We start from the raw sequence: 19277 nt of genomic DNA, 5'->3' as shown, positions 1-19277 counted from the left end.
TTTACATGTAGAAAGCTGCCTTGGACCCAAGTTATATTTTCAAATGGTGTTTGGAACTTCTTTAGAAAATAAATAAGATAACTAGTTGCACTTTTCAGGGCCTAGCTATTAAGCATCATGAACAGAGCAGATCTCCCTCTTCCCATAGAACATAGAACACAGAACATAGAACAATACAGCACAGAACAGGCCCTTCAGCCCTCGATGTTGTGCCGACCTGTGAGCTAATCTAAGCCCCGCCCCCTACACTAGCCCATCATTATCCATATGCTTATCCAAGGACTGTTTAAATGCCCCTAATGTAGCTGAGTTAACTACATTGGCAAGCAGGGCGTTCCACGCCCTTTCCACTCTCTGAGTAAAGAACCTGGACATCCCAGAATCTCCCAAGGAGTGATAATCAGGACAAGACCAAAGCTAAGTGATGAACTTTTAAAATTGCACTTCTACGGCAATGAGACATTTTGAAGTAGTCCAAAGGAGTGTGAAGCAGTCAGATTTTGACACTGAATGATATTGAGACTTTAATGCAGGAAAACAGAGACACAGTCAAAGAGTTCAGCTTCAAAAATAAGTTTTAATGAAGGCTGGGGTGGGGGGGGGGGGGGGGGGGAGAACGTGGAGGGTATCAAAAAGGAGATTCGAGAGGCAAGCTGAAGTCATGGCTGCCAATAGCAGGATATTAATTTGTATTTCACACAGTACGCCAAAACAATTTTACCATAAGCAGCTTTCAAATGTAAAAAAATTAAAACTCTGAAGATGATCCGATCACAATGGCTTTTTATGGAATGACTCTCTTCATGTTCAAGAATCTCAAATCCTCAGGGAACAATTGGTAGCTACACTCAATCTAGGCACTCATCTGCCAAAATTTTCTTTTATTTGTTCATAAGACGAGCGTATCACTGGCTGGCCAGCACTTATTCCTTCACACTCTTGGCTTGTGCTTTGTAGATGGTAGCCATGCTTTGGGGCATTAGGAGGTGCACTCTCTGCAGTATTCCTTTACTCAGAGTGGTAAGGGCGTGGAATGCCGTGCCTGCCAATGTAGTTAACTCAGCCACATTAGGGGCATTTAAACAGTCCTTGGATAAGCATATGGATAATGATGGGATAGTGTAGGGGGAGGGGCTTAGGTTAGCTCACAGGTCGGCGTAACATCGAGGGCCAAAGGGCCTGTTCTGTGCTGTATTGTTCTACGTTCAATGTTCTTTGTTCCTAGCCTCTAATCAACTCTTGTAGCAACTGTGTTTATGTGGTGAGTCCCACAGAGTTTCTGATCAATGATAATCTCAACAATATTAAGAGTCAGGGATTCAGTGAAGGTGCTGCCACTGAATATCAAGGTGATATTGAACTTAAAACTGGATGTTGTTTCATGTGGATATGGGCTGCTTCAGTATGTACAGTTGTGAATGGAGCACATTGAGCAATCAGCAGCGAACACTCCCACTTCTGACCTTATGATGGAGGGAATATCATTGAAGATGCAGCTAAAGATGGTTGGGCTGAGGTCACTGCTCTAAGGAACCATCAAGGGCTCTTATCATACAATGGTAGTGACCCCGACTTTAAGCCAGGATGTCCAGGTTCAAGCCCCACGCAAGTCAGAGGATTGTAATCGCATCTCTGATCAGGCTGACTAGAAACTCCTGCTGAGCTGTCTTCAGGTTGGGATTAGTGACGCCCAACAACTAAAAATAACTCTCGACATGCCAGGTATAACTCCTACCAGAGGAGAGTTTGTTCTGATTCTAGTTTTGCTGGGACATCTTTATGTCAGAGTTGGTCAAATGTGACTTTGCTGTCAAGGGCTGTCACTCTCACTTCAGCTCTGGAACTCATCTCTTTTGTCAATGTTTGAACCAAGGCTGTAACGAGGTCAGGAGCTAAGTGGCCCTTTGAGGAATCCAAACTGGGGCTCACCGAGCAGGTTATTATCGAAGAGGTTCTCTTTGACAGCACTGTTAATGAAACCTTCCTATTGCTGATCAAGAGTAGACTAACGCAGCAGCAACTGGTTGGGTGGGATTTGGCTCACTTTGTGTGTACAGGACATACTTAGGCAACTTTCCACATTGTCAGATAAATGCCAGAGTTGTAGCTGTACCGGAACAGCTTGGATTGGCATGAGGCTAATTCTACCTACACTGCTTTGCATGATTGTCCAACAGTGCTTCTATAATATTTCAGGCCCTTTATTTCATTGCTTTGTTTAAAAAAAATTCTTGATGGTTCGATCAAACATTATTGTGGGAATTATAAAACTGATTTTGAAAATGTTGAGAATGGAAACATTGACACAAACCGACATCATGCAAAATTCTGTCAAATCCCCAACAGCTGAGGGTTATGAATGAGGCAAACATTAAGTGTGTAGACAATACTGGCTTGCATGACCACAGAAGATATGAAGAGACAAGGAGAGAAGTCAAAATAAAGCTGAAGGCAAAGTGAAACTATGAAATTAAATGATTAACAAATATAAAACAAAACAGTAAGATGTTTTGATAAGAAGCAAATAAGATTATTAAGGGAAGAGAGTAATATCATAGATAATGACAGAAATGGCAAATACATTAACAATGCTGAAAAGAAAAACATTGTTCAAGCTTTTCATCTTGAACTCATCAGGTCAAACACAAGAATGCCAAATTTCAAAGCAATCCCGTTCATATTGACGGATTTATTATTGTGACATGTATCAAGACAAGCTGAAAAATGTTGTGCGTGCTGTACAGGTATGATCTGCACATATTACATGAAAAACAACAATTTCCACTATACCTTCGTACACTGTATTGAAGTACACTGCAGGAGAAAACTTGCCAATCAGCACCCTTACCTCTGAATGAGCAAGGTATTGCCATGAACCAGGCTATAGGGACCAAACAGCTTACCAGGCTTCTGGCTAATTTTAAGCACATGCAAAGTTTGAACTCATTCTTTTTGTTGTAAATGTCGGCCCTCTTGTGGCACAGTGGTAGTGTCACCCAGGTCTAAATCCCACTTGCTCCAGAGGTGTGCAGTAATGTTTCTGAACGGGCTGATTAGAAAAATAGTTGTTTGTAAAGGTCAGGTTCCTGATTCCGTTTGTGTATCATCTCAGCAAATGCAACTGTTGAATGTGACTGTTCTGCAAGTTTCGTCTGGTCACAATCCTAAGTATACCAATAGCTCTTTCAAGAATAAAAAGACTAATAGGACCGCCCATCTTTTCACATTTATGATCCAGCAATCCTCATATGTAAGTTGTCACAGGCCAGACAACAAACCAAACCATCAATGGAAATCTAATTTGCCTCCCTTGCTTGGCCACATTCATAACTTGCCATCGTCACTGCGTTCTCTCCAAACATTATGCCAACACAGCTGGACACACCTCCCCCTACATTCTTATATCACACACAAAAAAATGACCATTTACAGACTGGAAATTGCAACCATCTCAAATCAGACCAATTTTTTTTAATAAAGTAAACTGACAGTCAATTAACGATTCCCTACAGAATCTCACAGCAAACAACATAATTTTGCACAGTGTTTTTACCAAGTCCCTGCACTTATACAAAACAAATCTCAAAGCACACAAGGTCATCATTTAGCCTATCATGCCTGGGTTTGATCTTTGCAAGAACTATCTAATTGTCCCATGTCCCAATCTGTTCTTTCCCCATAGACATGGCACTTAACCAACGCCATTTTGAAAATTATTACTGAAACTGTTTCCACTCTCTTGGGTAGTATGTCCCAGGCCACAACAAATTACCGATTTAAAAAGTTATATTTTTAAAGGATTCAGTTGAGCAGAAGTCTACATCTGCTGCTGGTCATCTCAACACAGGTTGTGTTGTGGTCACTCTTTATGATAGGCCAATATGCTCCCTTGCCATGTAATGTTGAACTGGGCTCAGCTGAACCAAAAGAACAGCAAATAAAGCTGCATCCTTTGTAGGAGAACAATCTTTTCAGGTTTATGAATATGACAGTGTTTGGTTACATAACATCAAAATTTATTCATAACACTAGTATCTGTATAAATTGCAATGATTTCATTATTTACAAAAATTCTTGGAATAAAAAGTACAAGAAATGCAGCTCCTATTCAATGAGACTGTTTGGTCTATATTCTGTGCAGAATATTCCTGACTGCTTTCTCCCTCTTCCTTCCACAAAATTTGGTCACGTTTATATTATCTGCTTCAAACAAACACTTTCAACAGCCTTGCAGAAAGCCTCAATGTACAAACCTCTAGTCAAACGTGAAAAATAATATTGCCACCCCATTTTTTTTCCCCCCTCCCTTCGATACGTTTAGGATTGAAGAAGAAAATCTCAGTTCAAGCAGCCAGTATCAGTGTCTGGTAACTCCGAAGGTAGGCATATCTGGCCAAATGCAGAACCAAATCCCAAAAGGTGCAACTGATATTCCTTCCTTTTTTTTTAAAACATAATAAGTTGGCAGCCATAAGATGGAAGTGCAACTTTATAATCACATCTAATTTTCCAAAATTAATCAAGAGGCCACTTTCCACAATATGCCTTTGCCTCATGTTAACAATATCACCTTGTGCACTGATGAAACTACTCTCCTCAGCCCACACATTACCCTCTGTATATGGGATGTAGGACATACTGCTTGTTACAGTTGTCTTTGGATCATGCAACAAGGATTTGAGGTTGTGAATCACACGCAGCTTCAATAATCAAGGAATAACCAAGCCAGCTGACAATTCCTGCCAATTCCAGAATATTTAAAGACGACATTGCTGGCCAAAGACTTAGCAGACAGAGAGGGGGCGGGGTGCCAGCAGTGATGGCTGGGGGATCCGAGTGGGGTAGGAACCTTCAATTGTTTCTACGATCAATAATCTATTTTCCATTGAAGATATTGAAGGATATTGAAACATGGAAGGTAATTGGAGTTAAGGTTTTAAAAAAACCAGACCTGATCTAACCAAATGGTTCAATAGGTTGAAGGAGATCAACAAACCAATTGAAACACACGAAAATCTATCTTCAACCCACGGGAAAACAAAAAACTGTACTGAACTGGAATGCATGTTGAATGTTCGCCAAATGACATCTCATCTCTGACCTCATTGCTGGTGAAATAACAAAATAAACAATAAAACACGTCCAAATTTTACTCTGAAAATAATTTGGTGGATACGGATTGTAGAAATCGGCTAGCGCAACAACATTAAAGGTGTTTTCATTGTGGACTGAGAAAGCAATATGAACAAACGGTGCCTCTGTCCAGTTCCCATCAGCCAATGCACCACGAAACTGGCAAGCATCATTAACGGACAGAGCAGAAGGGTTTCAGTAATCAGGAACAATTCATTCAGCGCTACAAATGAACGAATTTTTTTTTAATAACACACTTGACCCTCAGACTGAGGGTCTGGGTATGGTGGCCTATGGCAGTCCAAACAAACATACGCAGCAAAATATACATCATATCCACACACCATACTCAACTGTAATAACGTCCTTCTGCAGAAAGACAAACTGAAACAAATCAATAACAATAACGCAAAAAGTCACTTTCTTTCGAAACTGTTAAACAGCACACCGTGTTGTTGAAGGGTTTTGTTCTACAACCATCAGGACAACTGATAAATGCTAAATTCTCCAGCAGAAGGGGGTGCTAATTGGTTGGCAAGTCAACTGGTTGGCTGAAGCGTTGCTGCACAGAAAGTAACAGACAATGACAGGCTTCCCAAACTCCTGCTCATGTTCTGTATCGCCATATAACATGTTTGTATATTTCTCTTTCAAAGGCTGAGGTGGCAAAGAGAATTTTTTCCTGAAGAAAAGAATTTGGAATTCTGCAGAAATTCACGGTCAAAGGAACAATAAATTGGGAATAATCAACAGGCACTAGTCAAAGTTTCAGTTATTTAAGGAGACCTAGTATGGATTTATAAAAAGCTAATTATGTTTGACAAATTTAATTGAATTTGTGGTGTCATCACAGAAAAGGTTGATGGTGAGAATGTGCTGGATAGTGTCTATGTGGATTCCAAGAAAGCATTTGACAAGGTACCACAGAATTAAGGCCCGTGGAGTAAGGAGAGTCATTTTCAGCCAGAACAGAAAACTGACGAGCAACACCAAGCCCCCAAATCAGGGTCAATGGGAGGAGAATACATACAGCGATGATCTCCAAGATGAGGATGATATCAGTCAACTACAACAAGGCCTGCAGTGAAAAACAAGCAGACAAGAGGCAAACACATCGAATAGCACACAGAAATGAGAGGTGATTCATTTTGACAGAAGGAATTGGGAAAAACAATACATGTCTAAGCATTCAGAAACAGCCTGGAAATTCACTTATATAGTTCTCTGAAAGTGGAAGAATATTAAAAGAAGAGTTAAAGTGTCACATTAGTCTCCATAAAGAGGCATGAAGTACAATTAGGAAGTTTGTCTGAACCTGCATAAAGCTGTGGATAGGTCACAGCTAGGATACTGCGCCCAATTCTGGTCCCATCCCCACATTTTAGGATTTGAGTGTCCTTGAGTGTGTAGGGCAGACTTATCAGAATGGTCCCAGGATTAGGGTGGGGGCAGTTTAGTTACAAAATTAGATTGGAAAGGCTGGGGTTTTTTGCTTGAAGTTAGGGAGATTGAGGTGAGTTTGATGAAGGTTGAGACAATTACAGGTTTGAAGAAGGTAGACAAACAAAACCTGCCCCTTAGTAACCAACGGCACAATGGCAAAGTGACACATTTAAGAACTTTGGCAAGAAATGTTAGGGGAAACTAGAGAAGCATTTTGATGTAGCTAGTGATAACGTCTTGGAGCTTTCTGCCCACGAGGGTCGGGGAAAGTGCAGATTATCATTGATTTCAAAAAAGGCCACAAGGATACCAAGGGACTATGACCTATGTGATGGCTCTACCAAGAACTGGCATGAACTTGACAGGCCAAATGGTCACTGATGCACAATAAGGTCCTGCAAACACTAATGAATCTGCTTATCACAGTAACTAAAGGATAAATATTGGCCAAGGCAACAGCCGCGTACAATGCGAAACAGTTTTTATAATGAACACTGCAGTCATCCTTCTGAATGCTGAATGCAGAGGAGGGTTTTCAAAGCACTATAATATCTAACTCCCTAGCTAACTCGCCTCCCCCACCACACTCTCAGAAAGCAAAAAACATTGAATTGCCAAAATCAGTTATCAATACACAAAAGAGGATTAAATATTTAGTTGGTGCTTGAAAGATGTAAATTCACCAAGAAACTGCACACAAAAACATGGTCACATACAATCTGTTCTCCTAACGAGCAAGAAGGACAGGCCTCTTCTCAGACTAACAAATTGTAATCTACAACTGATCCGAATTAGGTCCCTTCCAAGGTCAGGTTTTATGACACTGTTACAAATAACACAATATTAACCTATCCTAGGACTGGATTTAGTCTCATTGCAGTGAGCAAAGTGATTTGAAGCGACACCGTTATTAGGGGAGTTGCTATGGTTACAGCTAGTGCTGAAAACAAGCAGACTGCTCCTCCGCACAGCCCACCACCCCACACAACTGCCAGAAGCGAGCAAGTGAGCAGGGACATCATTTGGGCAGCTTTGGTGTATGATTATGGGGAATGAATTCTTAATCCACAAATACAATATTGGTCAGATGCTTAGTAACTACACAACTGAACAGACTGCAGTAGGATGAAGACATCAAATTAAGACAATGAAGGAGAGAACTCAAAAGATAACCAACAAAATCTCAAATAATTCACATTCTCCACACCACCTGCAGCTATCAATTGCAACAGGTTTCAAAATAAAATAAAAAGCGGTATTAAAAAAATCCTGGGTGCAAGTGTGTTTTAGGATCCATTTCTCTTCCACTGGACTATGCATACAAACAAGCACATTCCTTTGTAGAAGTGTGATGTGATCACAACCATATTAAAAACTTGTAATTGAATGAAAATGAATAACCAGAGCGTTTTTTCAAAAAAGTAAATTCAAAACTCTCAGGCACTTACTTCAAGTGACAAATGTTTAAAACGTTCAGGAGATTTCCTGCAGGTAAAATTAAGTTTCAAATGACAAATTTAGTAAATATATAATACATACTACATCAAAACACCAATATCTTACATTCTCTGGCCAACCTATACGGTCTTTTACAATCACAGTCAAAATGGACCAAAATTCAGTTTTCATAGTCTCAGGTTTTAACATCTGAGACTTCGGAAACAATTGTTTTTAATAAAAAAAAGGTACAGCTGAGCTGGAACAACTAGCACAGTCACTTGACAAGTTCAGAAAACCCATATGGAAGTCCAAAATTGGTAGTCATGGAGTCACAGTTTAATCAATTAGCACTGAAACTCTGAGCCATCAACAAAGTCTCTATCTCATTTCACACTCACTTGCATGAACACTTCACAAACTGGACGTGAAAGATTACCAGTTGTGTGTTTAGTTCAGAAAAGGCAATGAAGTTAGATTTGAAATATAGACATGAACCATCTTTCAGTACCTCACCTTCAACAACAAAGCAGATAGAAAAAGTAACATTGACCATATACAGCAAAGATACAGAAAGCTTTCTTCTTCCTCTCTCAATTTCAAAATCCAGCATCAATGAAAGAACTTGGGGAAAAAAACACCAAATAAAATCAAAATATTAAGGACATTGGAAATCTGAAATGAAAACAAAAAGCATAGAAGAAATTCAGGTCTTATAGCATCAAAACTGAAAAACCAAGTCAATGTTTTAAGTCCAATACGATTCTGTTCCATATTTCATATTGAACTTGAAATATTAACGCTCCTTCTTTCGTACAGATGCTGTCAGATCTGCTGAGTTACTCCAGCAAATTGTTTTTATTGTGAGGACCCCAGTTTACTGTAAAATCAAGGATATGTGTGAGTTTCAGCTCTCCTGAGGAAACTGGACAACAACAGTCCAGATTCGGAATTCATTCTGTTAACTGCAACTGCCTTTACCATCTCTCTATAAACACCAGATACATCTTCCCACGCTCCTACTTTCATTGTCACTTGTAATTTGAGGCTTTTTTTGTCATGTTTGTTTTTTTCAATAATAAAGCTCCATTCTCCTTCATGAAGAAACTTTGTTAACCAAATAAAATTGGCGAGCCAATTCCATAGTTGAACAGAAGTGTAAGCGCTGTGTGCAATAAAAAAAAACATTGTTGCAAGTAAGCAAGACAGGTTTGGGAAGAAAAGACAGTGCTTCTTCCTCACCCGGTTGTAACACGGTTTACACTTTAGTATCTCATATCTGTTTTGGTTTTGACTGCAGACACCACCTTTCTAAAGCTGCAAACCCCACGAGTGACATTCCAGCTTTTACGAGGTAGGACATGCTTTCCCAGAGTAATAAACTTCAATGGTTGCAAAGCTTCAGATATCCTGAAGCTGTGCAAGTCTTTGTATAGACACTAACCCTTTCCTTCTGAGAGACATGGTTCAAAGAAGCAGAGGGAGGGGTGTCAATGCGAAAAATGAAACAGGTCAGGTAGGCAGCTGGGATTTGGTGGTGCATGAGGGTGAATATTGTGGTAGATTACAAGCCCAGAAATAACGAAGTCAGTTGGTGTTTCAGCAACTATTGGAAGCTTGCTCATCGGGTAACGGAAGGGGTCTGGTTTAATTTGTTCTTTATGGGTCAGCAGGAAAGTAGGGTAACAGCTGTTCTGCGACAATCCAGGGGATGTCAGCATTGTTGGACAGCCCTGCATCGATTACCCATTCCTACAGCACCAGCCCTTGAGAAGGTGGGGGTGAGCTGCCTTCTTGAACCGCGGCATTCCACGCATAGGTAGACCCAGGGAAGGAATTCCAGGATTTTGGCCCAGCAACACCGAAGGAACAGTGATATATTTCTAAGTCAGGATTGAGAGTTGGGGGCGGGGGGGTGGATCTTCCAGGGGGTGGTGTAAAGCCGCACCCACCCACGCCCCCATGACAGCCCTTCAGTTCACAGTGATAAAGAAATACCTTCAATCAGACATCTTGTTCAATAACTGGCAGCATTTAGATGTAATGACTAATGACACAGCTCCTATACCCTGCTCCCCTCCCTTCCCATTTACCCCCACCATTAGCTGAACAAGCCACAAACGTAACAAACCTCAATCATTGCCACACTAAAGCATTCACAACAATCTTCAACCAGAAGTGCTGAATGAATGTTCCATCTCAGCCTCCTCCAGTGGTCCCCAGCAGCACAGATTAAGTCTTCAACTAATTTGATTCACACCACATGATATCAAGCACCTGTTAGAGGCACAGGATACGGGTCCTAAACACATGCTGGCAATTTTACTGAAGACTTGTCCTCCAGAACTTGCTCTTCTCCTAACCAAGCTCAGTACAACCCGGGCAGCTACCTGACAATGTGGAAAATTGCCCAGGTATATCCTGTACACAATAAGCAGGAACAATCTAAACCAATGTTGTCCCAGTCTACTTTTTATCATCAGTAAAGTGATGGAAGGTGTCAGTAACAGCGCTATCCAGCAGCACCTGCTCATCAATAACCTGCTCAGTGACACCCAGTTTGGGTTCTGCCAGGGCCACTCAGCTCCTAACCTCATTACAGCCTTGGTTCAAACATGGATAAAGAGCTGAATTCCAGAGGGTGAAGTGAGAGTGACAGCCCTTGACATCAAGGCTGCATTTGACCGTGTGTGGCATCATGGAGCCCAGACAAACCTGGAATGAACAGGCAAACTCTCCGGTGGTTGGAGTCATACCTAACATGTAGGAAGATGGTCACGGTTGTTGGAGGTCAGTCATCTCAGCTGTAGGACATCCCTGAGGAACTCCTGCATAGTAGTGTCCTAGGCCCAACCATCTTCGGCTGCTTCACAGCAATACAGCCTTCCAATACTTCTAAGACAGTACCTTACATGTACCACTAACCCGAAAGACAAAAACAGCAGTTACATTTGAACACCGCCACCACTTACAAGTGCTTCTCCAAGTCATACACCATCCTGGCATGGAACTAGATCCTCAATCCCCTTCCTAATGGCACTGTGGGTGCCCCTACACCACAGGAACCACAGACACTCAAGGCAGCAGCTCAACACTATCCTCTCTGGGGCAATTACGGATGAATAATAAATGATGATCTGGCCAGCTTTGTCCACATCCCATTCACAAAGTTTTATAAACCTCCCATCTTCATCACAGTGTGTCAATTCCCAGTTATAATGTATCATGGTATAAATCTTGTTGCCATGTCAATGAAACAGAAATTGAAAAGCAACAGTAGGCCATTCAGTGATAATGCGAACTGCAGATGCTGGAGAACCCAAGATAACAAAGTGTGAAGCTGGATGAACACTGCAAGTCAAGCTGCATCTCAGGAGCACAAAAGCTGATGTTTCGGGCCTAGACACTTCATCAGTAGGCCATTCATCCCTTTGAGCCTGCTCTGCCGTTCAGCATGATCATGGCTGATCACCCAACCTAGTACTTTATAACACTGACATGATTTCCATCCAACCTCTCCTCACAACTAAAACCCTCCAGACCAGGCAACATCCTGATGAACCTGCTCTGCACCTGAGGAGAGGTTGGATAAACTCAGATTATTTTCATGGAAAGATTGAGGCTGAGGGTTTACCTGATGGGCGTCCACAAAATTGAGAGGCATAGACAAGCATCCATGTCCTTCTGGGACTGTAGCAACCAGGACTGGGTACAACAGTTCAAATGTGGCCTGACTAAAAAGTTACCAACTGTTAGATTCGAGGCCTCAACCCTGAAGGCAAGCATGCCTTCTTGACCACCTTAACCTCCTGTATTATCACTTTGTGGAATCTGTGGACCTGAAAGCCCAGATCCTCCTGTATGTCAATGCTCCTAAAAGTTACGTCATTTATTGTACAATTCACACCTGAATTTGATCTTCCAAATTGCACCACTTTGTGTTTGTCCAGATTAAATGCCAGCTGCCATATCTCTGCCCAAGTCAACAATCTATATCGCACTGTATCCTTTGACAATCCTCCTCACTATCTGCAAGTCAGCCAAGTTTGTATCAGCTGCAAATGTAGTAATCAGACCATTTTCCTCCAGATCATTTCTGTACGTTACAAAGGTTCCATCACTGATCGCTCTGGAACACCACTAGTTATTGATCACCATTCCAAAAAGCAACCTTCCACCACTACGCTGCCTTCTACGACCAAGCCAGTTTTGTATCCATCTAGCCAGCTCACCATGGATCCCATGGGACTCTACCTTGTGTATCTTGTACTAGCTTTTTCTCCATACCCTTTGATCCCCTCAGCCCTAAGAACTATATTGAACTCCTTCTTGAAAACATTCAATGCTTTGGCCTTGACCACTTTCTGTGGCAGAGAATTCCACAGGCTCCCCACTCTCTGGGTGAAGACATTTAAAAGAAATGTAAAACAGAATTGTTTCTGTCCATGGCTACAATTTCATTCAGTTTTCGTGATATTGGAAGACCAATAAGTTACCATAATGATCTCTCAAATCACAGTGAAACACCTGTTAATAATTTCCAGGGCTATTCCTGGGCTCCATTCTTGTTATTCTTAGTCCATTCATATTATCGAGCAAAAGGTTCTGCATCCTCACATTTTGTCTGTGATTCACCTGTTGTATTGACACCTGCTCCCTGCATCTGAATGGTTTCAAGTTGCCTTGAGCATTCAGTTCTCCATCTTTTGGAACAACAAATGTCCCATTTGTGCCAGGAAGGTTGCTAGGAATAGCAGGAATTTTCTTTCAAAATTCATTGGTCATCCAATCCAAAAGTAGGTCATTTTCCGAAAATCTCACTCCAGTTAAGATCAAGGAGACTGCTTACATGACACTCATTCACAATCCAGCAACATTTGAGGGAACACACCAAGAATTTTTAAATCAAATTTCTGCAATCTTGTATATAGTCTGTCAAATTCCACAACAGACTCTTCAACAGAATAATAGACCCCCTTTCTAAATTTGTTAAAGTCTGCAGACGACATATGCATACAATGGATCATCTTGCACTTTTTAAACTCATAAAACTTAATACAATCTCTACGTCTTGTCTTCCTCAGTGTTCAATGGACAAGCCTCTAGTTTTGAAAATATCTTGGGCCTGATCTTGTTTTTAATTAAGAGACAATAGCAAAGCAGTGCTTTTCTTTTCTTTTTCATTTGGGAAGGGTGCAACCCATCCTCATGGAAATCACACACTGACAACTTGGTTTCAGCTATTCTTCTCAACTGTAACTCCAACTAGTCATTGGTGAGGAAAAAAATAATAATTCCCAATCTTCACCTTTAGGTAACCGTTCAATGCTGCCTTGTCAAATAGATCGAAGACATGACGAAGTACAAAACATGACAGTTCTATTCCTTGACAGTATCTTTCATTCACAGGATGCAACCTCCTTTAGCTACTTTTTATGTGACCTGGTGCTTGATGATGCAATGCCTATTATTTGTGCATCTACAAACAAACTACAAACATCTTCACTTCACCCACTCACCTGCTGCCCACAAACCCATCCCACTTAGCTACTCATTCTCTCATTCATCAACATTCAAACCAGACCTTTAAACTTCCTAAACAGTGAGTGCCAATGAGGGCAGGGACTGGCCTGTCTCTCTGCTACCTCACCCTGTTACTCGGCTTTGACATCGCTCTCTCAGACACTACACTGCACATTCTTACCAAAGCCAGGCTTCGGGGCTCCCACTCCGTGCACAGGAACTTGCCTTCAAAAATAAACCCCAAGCGACTGTAGCAATCCCCATTACAAAGTAACAACTATCTATCCCGGTTAAAATCCCCAACACTGCAATCCCTAATTGCAAATGCAATGTGACCATTCCTAATCGCGGCCTCAATACCACAATCGCTAACACTGGTGACAATGTAACAGTTCATAATCGCTGTTCAATGTGACAGTGCCCGGGGCCATCCCCGTTTCGAGGACAACCTCTCGCCGCGGCTTCAACGCGGAAACAGGCCCGAGCCCGGGCTCCTGGCCCAAGCCGCTCTCCAGCCCCGACCCAGCGGCACATTCTCCCCGCAGCCCTGCCCCTTGCTCCGGCATACTCCCCACTCCTGCCGGGCACTCTCTCAACGAAGGAGGCAGTACACCGCCCCGAGCTCGCTCCTTTCACTGGCCCCGTCTCCCTCCACGTCTCCCCGGACTCTCCCCTTACTGCCAACCCCTTCTCCCGGAGCTCCTCCTGCATATATATCCAAACCCTACTACCCTCTCCCCCGACTCCCGACTCCCAACCCCCAACCCCTCCTCCCCTCAGCCCTTGTCCCCATGCATTCCCCGGGATCTCCCCCACTACACCCAACCCCTTCTCCCCTCAGCCCTCATCTCCCAGCCCCTCCTCCCCCTGCATTCCCCCCTCTCCCCGGGATCGCCCCCTGCTGCCAGCCCCTCCTCCCCCCTGCATTCCCCCCTCTCCTCGGGATCGCCCCTTCACCCCTCAGCCCCTCCTCCCCCTGCATTCCCCCTCTCTCTCCGGGATCGCCCCTTCACCCCCTCTCCCCCTGCATTTCCCCCCTCTCCCCGGGATCGCCCCCTACTCCTAGCCCCTTCACCCCTCAGCCCCTCTCCCCTTGCATTCACCCCCTACTCCGAGCCCCTTTACCCCTCAGCCCCTCTCCCCTTGCATTCACTCCCTACTCCTAGCCCCTTCACCCCTCAGCCCCTCTCCCCTTGCATTCACCCCCTACTCCTAGCCCCTTTACCCCTCAGCCCCTCTCCCCTTGCATTCACCCCCTACTCCTAGCCCCTTTACCCCTCAGCCCCTCTCCCCTTGCGTTCACCCCCTACTCCTAGCCCCTTCACCCCTCAGCCCCTCTCCCCTTGCATTCACCCCCTACTCCTAGCCCCTTCACCCCTCAGCCCCTCTCCCCCTGCACTCCCCCCTCTCCCCGGGACCACCCCCTCACCCCTCAGCTTCTCTCCCCCTGCACTCCCCCCTCTCCCCGGGATCACCCCCTCACCCCTCAGCTTCTCTCCCCCTGCACTCCCCCCTCTCCCCGGGATCACCCCCTCACCCCTCAGCTTCTCTCCCCCTGCACTCCCCCCTCACCCCAGGATTACCCCCTACTCCCAGCCCCTTCACCCCTCAGCCCCCTCCCCTTGCATTCACCACCTACTCCTCGCCCCTTCACCCCTCAGCCCCTCTCCCCCTGCATTCACCCCCTACTCCTAGCCCCTTCACCCCTCAGCCCCTCCTCCCCCTGCATTCACCCCCTACTCCTAGCCCCTTCACCCCTCAGCCCCTCCTCCCCCTGCATTCCCCCCCTCTCCCCGGGGATCACCCCCTACTCCCAGCCCCTCCTCCCCCTGCATTCCCCCCCTCTCCCCGGGGATCACCCCCTACTCCCAGCCCCTCCTCCCCCTGCATTCCCCCCCTCTCCCCGGGGATCACCCCCTACTCCCAGCCCCTCCTCCCCCTGCATTCCCCCCCTCTCCCCGGGGATCACCCCCTCCTCCCAGCCCCTCCTCCCCCTGCATTCCCCCCCTCTCCCCGGGATCACCCCCTACTCCCAGCCCCTCCTCCCCCTGCATTCCCCCCTCTCCCCGGGATCACCCCCTGCTGCCAGCCCCTCCTCCGCCTGCATTTCCCCCTCTCCACGGGATCACCCCCTGCTGCCAGCCCCTCCTCCGCCTGCATTTCCCCCTCTCCACGGGATCACCCCCTGCTGCCAGCCCCTCCTTCCCCTGCATTCCCCCCTCTCCCCGGGATCACTCCCTGCTGCCAGCCCCTCCTCCGCCTGCATTTCCGCCTGCATTTCCCCCTCTCCACGGGATCACCCCCTGCTGCCAGCCCCTCCTCTCCCTGCATTCCCCCCTCTCCCCGGGATCACCCCCTACTCCCAGCCCCTCCTCCCCCTGCATTCCCCGGAATCACCCCCTACTCCTAGCCGCTTCACCCCTCAGCCCCTCTCCCCGGGATCGCCCCCTGCTGCCAGCCCCTCTCCCCCTGCATTCCCCCCTCTCCCTGGGATCACCCCCTACTCCTAGCCCCCTCACCCCTCAGCCCCTCTCCCCGGGATCACCCCCTGCTGCCAGCCCCTCACCCCCTGCATTTCCCCCTCTCCCTGGGATCGCCCCCTGCTGCCAGCCCCTCCTCCCCCTGCATTCCCCCCTCTCCCCAGGATCGCCCCATCCTGCCAGCCCCTCTCCCCCTGCATTCCCCGCTCTCCCCGGGATCGCCCCCTGCTGCCAGCCCCTTTCCCCTTGCATTCCCCCCTACTCCTAGCCCCTTCACCCTTCAGCCCCTCTCCCCTTGCATTCCCCCCTACTCCTAGCCCCTTCACCCCTCAGCCCCTCTCCCCTTGCATTCCCCCCTCTCCCCGGGATCACCCCCTGCTGCCAGCCCCTCTCCCCCTGCATTTCCCCCTCTCCCCGGGATCACCCCCTGCTGCCAGCCCCTCTCCCCCTGCATTTCCCCCTCTCCCCGGGATCACCCCCTGCTGCCAGCCCCTCTCCCCCTGCATTTCCCCCTCTCCCCGGGATCACCCCCTGCTGCCAGCCCCTTTCCCCTTGCATTCCCCCCTCTCCCCGGGATCACCCCCTGCTGCCAGCCCCTCTCCCCTTGCATTCCCCCAGCCCCTCTCCCCTTGCATTCCCCCCTCTCCCCGGGATCACCCCCTGCTGCCTGCCCCTCTCCCCGGGATCACCCCCTGCTGCCTGCCCCTCTCCCCCTGCATTTCCCCCTCTCCCCAGGATCACCCCCTGCTGCCAGCCCCTCTCCCCTTCCATTCCCCCCTACTCCTAGCCCCTTCACCCCTCAGCCCCTCTCCCCGGGATCACCCCCTGCTGCCAGCCCCTCTCCCCCTGCATTTCCCCCTCTCCCCAGGATCACCCCCTACTCCCAGCCCCTTCACCCCTCAGCCCCTCTCCCCGGGCAGAGGGGGGAATGCAAGGGATCACCCCCTACTCCCAACCCCTTCTCTCCTCAGTCCCTCCCCCTCTCCCCAGGATCACCCCTGCTACGAGCCCCTCCTCCCCCCAGCCCCTCTCCCCCTACATTCCCCCCTCTCCCCGGGATCACCCCCTACTCCCAACCCCTTCTCCCCTCCACTCCTCTCCCTGTGTTCTCTGCCCTCAAACCCTTATTCCCAGCCTCTGTCCTTGCTCTCTCTCCAGACTCTCAACCCCTTCTCCCCTCAGCCCCTCTCTGCGGGCTCTCTCCCCCCTGTCCCCAGGTTCTCTACCCCTCAAACCCTCTACCCAGGCTCTTCCACATATCCACCCCCTCCCCCAGGGCTCTCCCCCAATCCCACCCTGTCTACCTGAGCTCTCCCCCAATACCCAACCCCCTGTCCCCCCAACCCCTCCCTCTTCCCCGGGCTCTCTCCCCTCCCCCTCTCGGTCTCACTCACATTTCACTGTCCGTTCCGTGGTCGAGTGCACCTTCTCGGACATTTCACCATCAAAGATGAAAGCAAACCACAGAGCGAAGGAAAGGTTTAAAAACTTCAGAGAACCCGAAGCAGATCCCTCAATCCGGAGCCGCTCCTGCTCCGCCTCTCGATCTCGATCCGAACCCGCTGCCGCTTCAACCAAACCCCAGCAGCCCAGCCAAACTCGCTGCTCCGTGCCCGCCCCCACAATCAGCCCCGCCCCCTGCCGTCGGGAGGGCCACGCCCCCTCGAGGATCAACCAGCGCTGACCCCGCCCACGCTGACTCCGCCCCTTCCTTCCCGCCAATTCCTCCCCAGAGCGAAGCTCATCACTGACTGCCGACAGCAGCCGCTTCTGACCGCAGTTCCCGCGGACAGACCTGCATTTATGTGGCACCCTTATTGTCAGGCCTCCCTAAGACTTTTCAAATGCAAATTTCACACAGTTGGAAAAGGAAAATTGGTGACCAAAAGCTTGATGAAAGGTACGGTTTAAGGAGCATGGGGAGAAAATTCAGAAGTCTGAAGTGAGTTCTAGTCCAGTATTCCCCCAAGGATAACTTGCAGGTTGAGTCAGTGGTCAGGAAGGCAAATGCAATGTTGACATTTATTTTGAGAGGACTTGAATACAAAACCAGGGATGTACTACTGAGGCTTTAAAAGGTTCTGATCAGGCCAAATTAGAGTATTACGGGCAGTTTTGGGCCCCATTTCTTAGGAAGGATGTACTGGCCCTGGAGCGGGTTCAGAGGAGGTTCACGAGAATGGTCTCAGGAATAGAAAGCTTAATGTATGAGGAGCGTTTGAGCACTCTAAGAATATACTCATTGGAGTTTCGAAGGTTGAAGGGGCATCTCATTGAAACTTAGAGCATACTGAATGGCCTGGACAAAATGGAAGTTGGGAAGATGCTTCCATTGGTAGGAGAGTCTAGGACCTGAGGGCACAGACTTAGAGCAAAGGAAAAACCTTTTTGAAGAGAGATAAGGAGAAACTTCTTCAGCCAGAGTGGTGAATCTATGGAATTCACTGCCACAGAAAGCTGTGGAGACCAGGTCATTGAGTACATTGAAAACTGAGATAGACAGGTTCTTGATTATCAGGGGATCAAGAGTTACAGGGAGAAAGCAGGAGAATGGGGTTGAGGAAGTTATGACCCGTGATTGAATGGCAGAAAGACTTGATGGGCCGAATGGCCTAATTTCTGCTCCTATGTCTTATGATCTTATTAGCATCAAACAAAGAAATTATCTTGGCTGAAAATTCCACATCCTAGGGATATGCTACTGATTTTTTGATTATTATCTGGACTGATTTGACAATTAATAATTTTGGAGCTTTCTATAATTCACCGTGTGAGTAAAAGACAGCTTCCACTGGGAGATTCACCAACATTTCTAGTTTAAAAGGTATGTAAAGTTGATGTGGTTTACAGGATGCAATTGCTTTCAGTGGTATCGTTATTGCTACCTTCTGGGCTAAAAGACTTATCATAACATATGCTCTCTGATGAGGGGTCTAGGCCGGAAACGTCAGCTTTTGTGCTCCTGAGATGCTGCTTGGCCTGCTGTGTTCATCCAGCTCCACATTTTGTTATCTCGGATTCCCCAGCATCTGCAGTTCCCATTATCTCTCATAATATATGCTTTGTTTTTGTCACATATGGAAAGATGTTCCAACCTCTCAAAACTGACTCAACCAGGCGTAGCACTGTCTTGATTCACATTTTAAGCATAAAAAGATACAGGGTTGTGGGCAAAAACTGGTGGAATGGGAGGACGGTGAGGTGTGAAGTGATGATGGGTGGGTTCCTTTGTGTGTAGTAGGATTCTGTGATTACAGAATG

At 46.7% G+C, this 19277-nt stretch overlaps 1 protein-coding gene across 2 annotated transcripts in view; it reads right to left on the bottom strand.

The window, feature by feature from the left end:
- LOC125451946 (protein phosphatase 3 catalytic subunit alpha) overlaps positions 1 to 17630 on the bottom strand; it is a 285163-nt gene extending 267533 nt beyond the window's left edge. For both annotated transcript variants that reach the window (XM_048529747.2, XM_048529753.2), the window contains exon 1: positions 17411 to 17630. In XM_048529747.2, coding sequence (XP_048385704.1) covers positions 17411 to 17453 — 43 coding nt within the window. In that variant the 5' untranslated portion in view covers positions 17454 to 17630. The remainder of the gene's footprint in view (positions 1 to 17410) is intronic.
- Positions 17631 to 19277: the final 1647 nt, after the last annotated feature.

The sequence above is a fragment of the Stegostoma tigrinum genome, chromosome 1 (genome assembly GCF_030684315.1).
Source record: "Stegostoma tigrinum isolate sSteTig4 chromosome 1, sSteTig4.hap1, whole genome shotgun sequence".
Lineage (NCBI taxonomy): Eukaryota > Metazoa > Chordata > Chondrichthyes > Orectolobiformes > Stegostomatidae > Stegostoma > Stegostoma tigrinum.
This window is presented reverse-complemented; position numbering and strand designations above follow the sequence as displayed.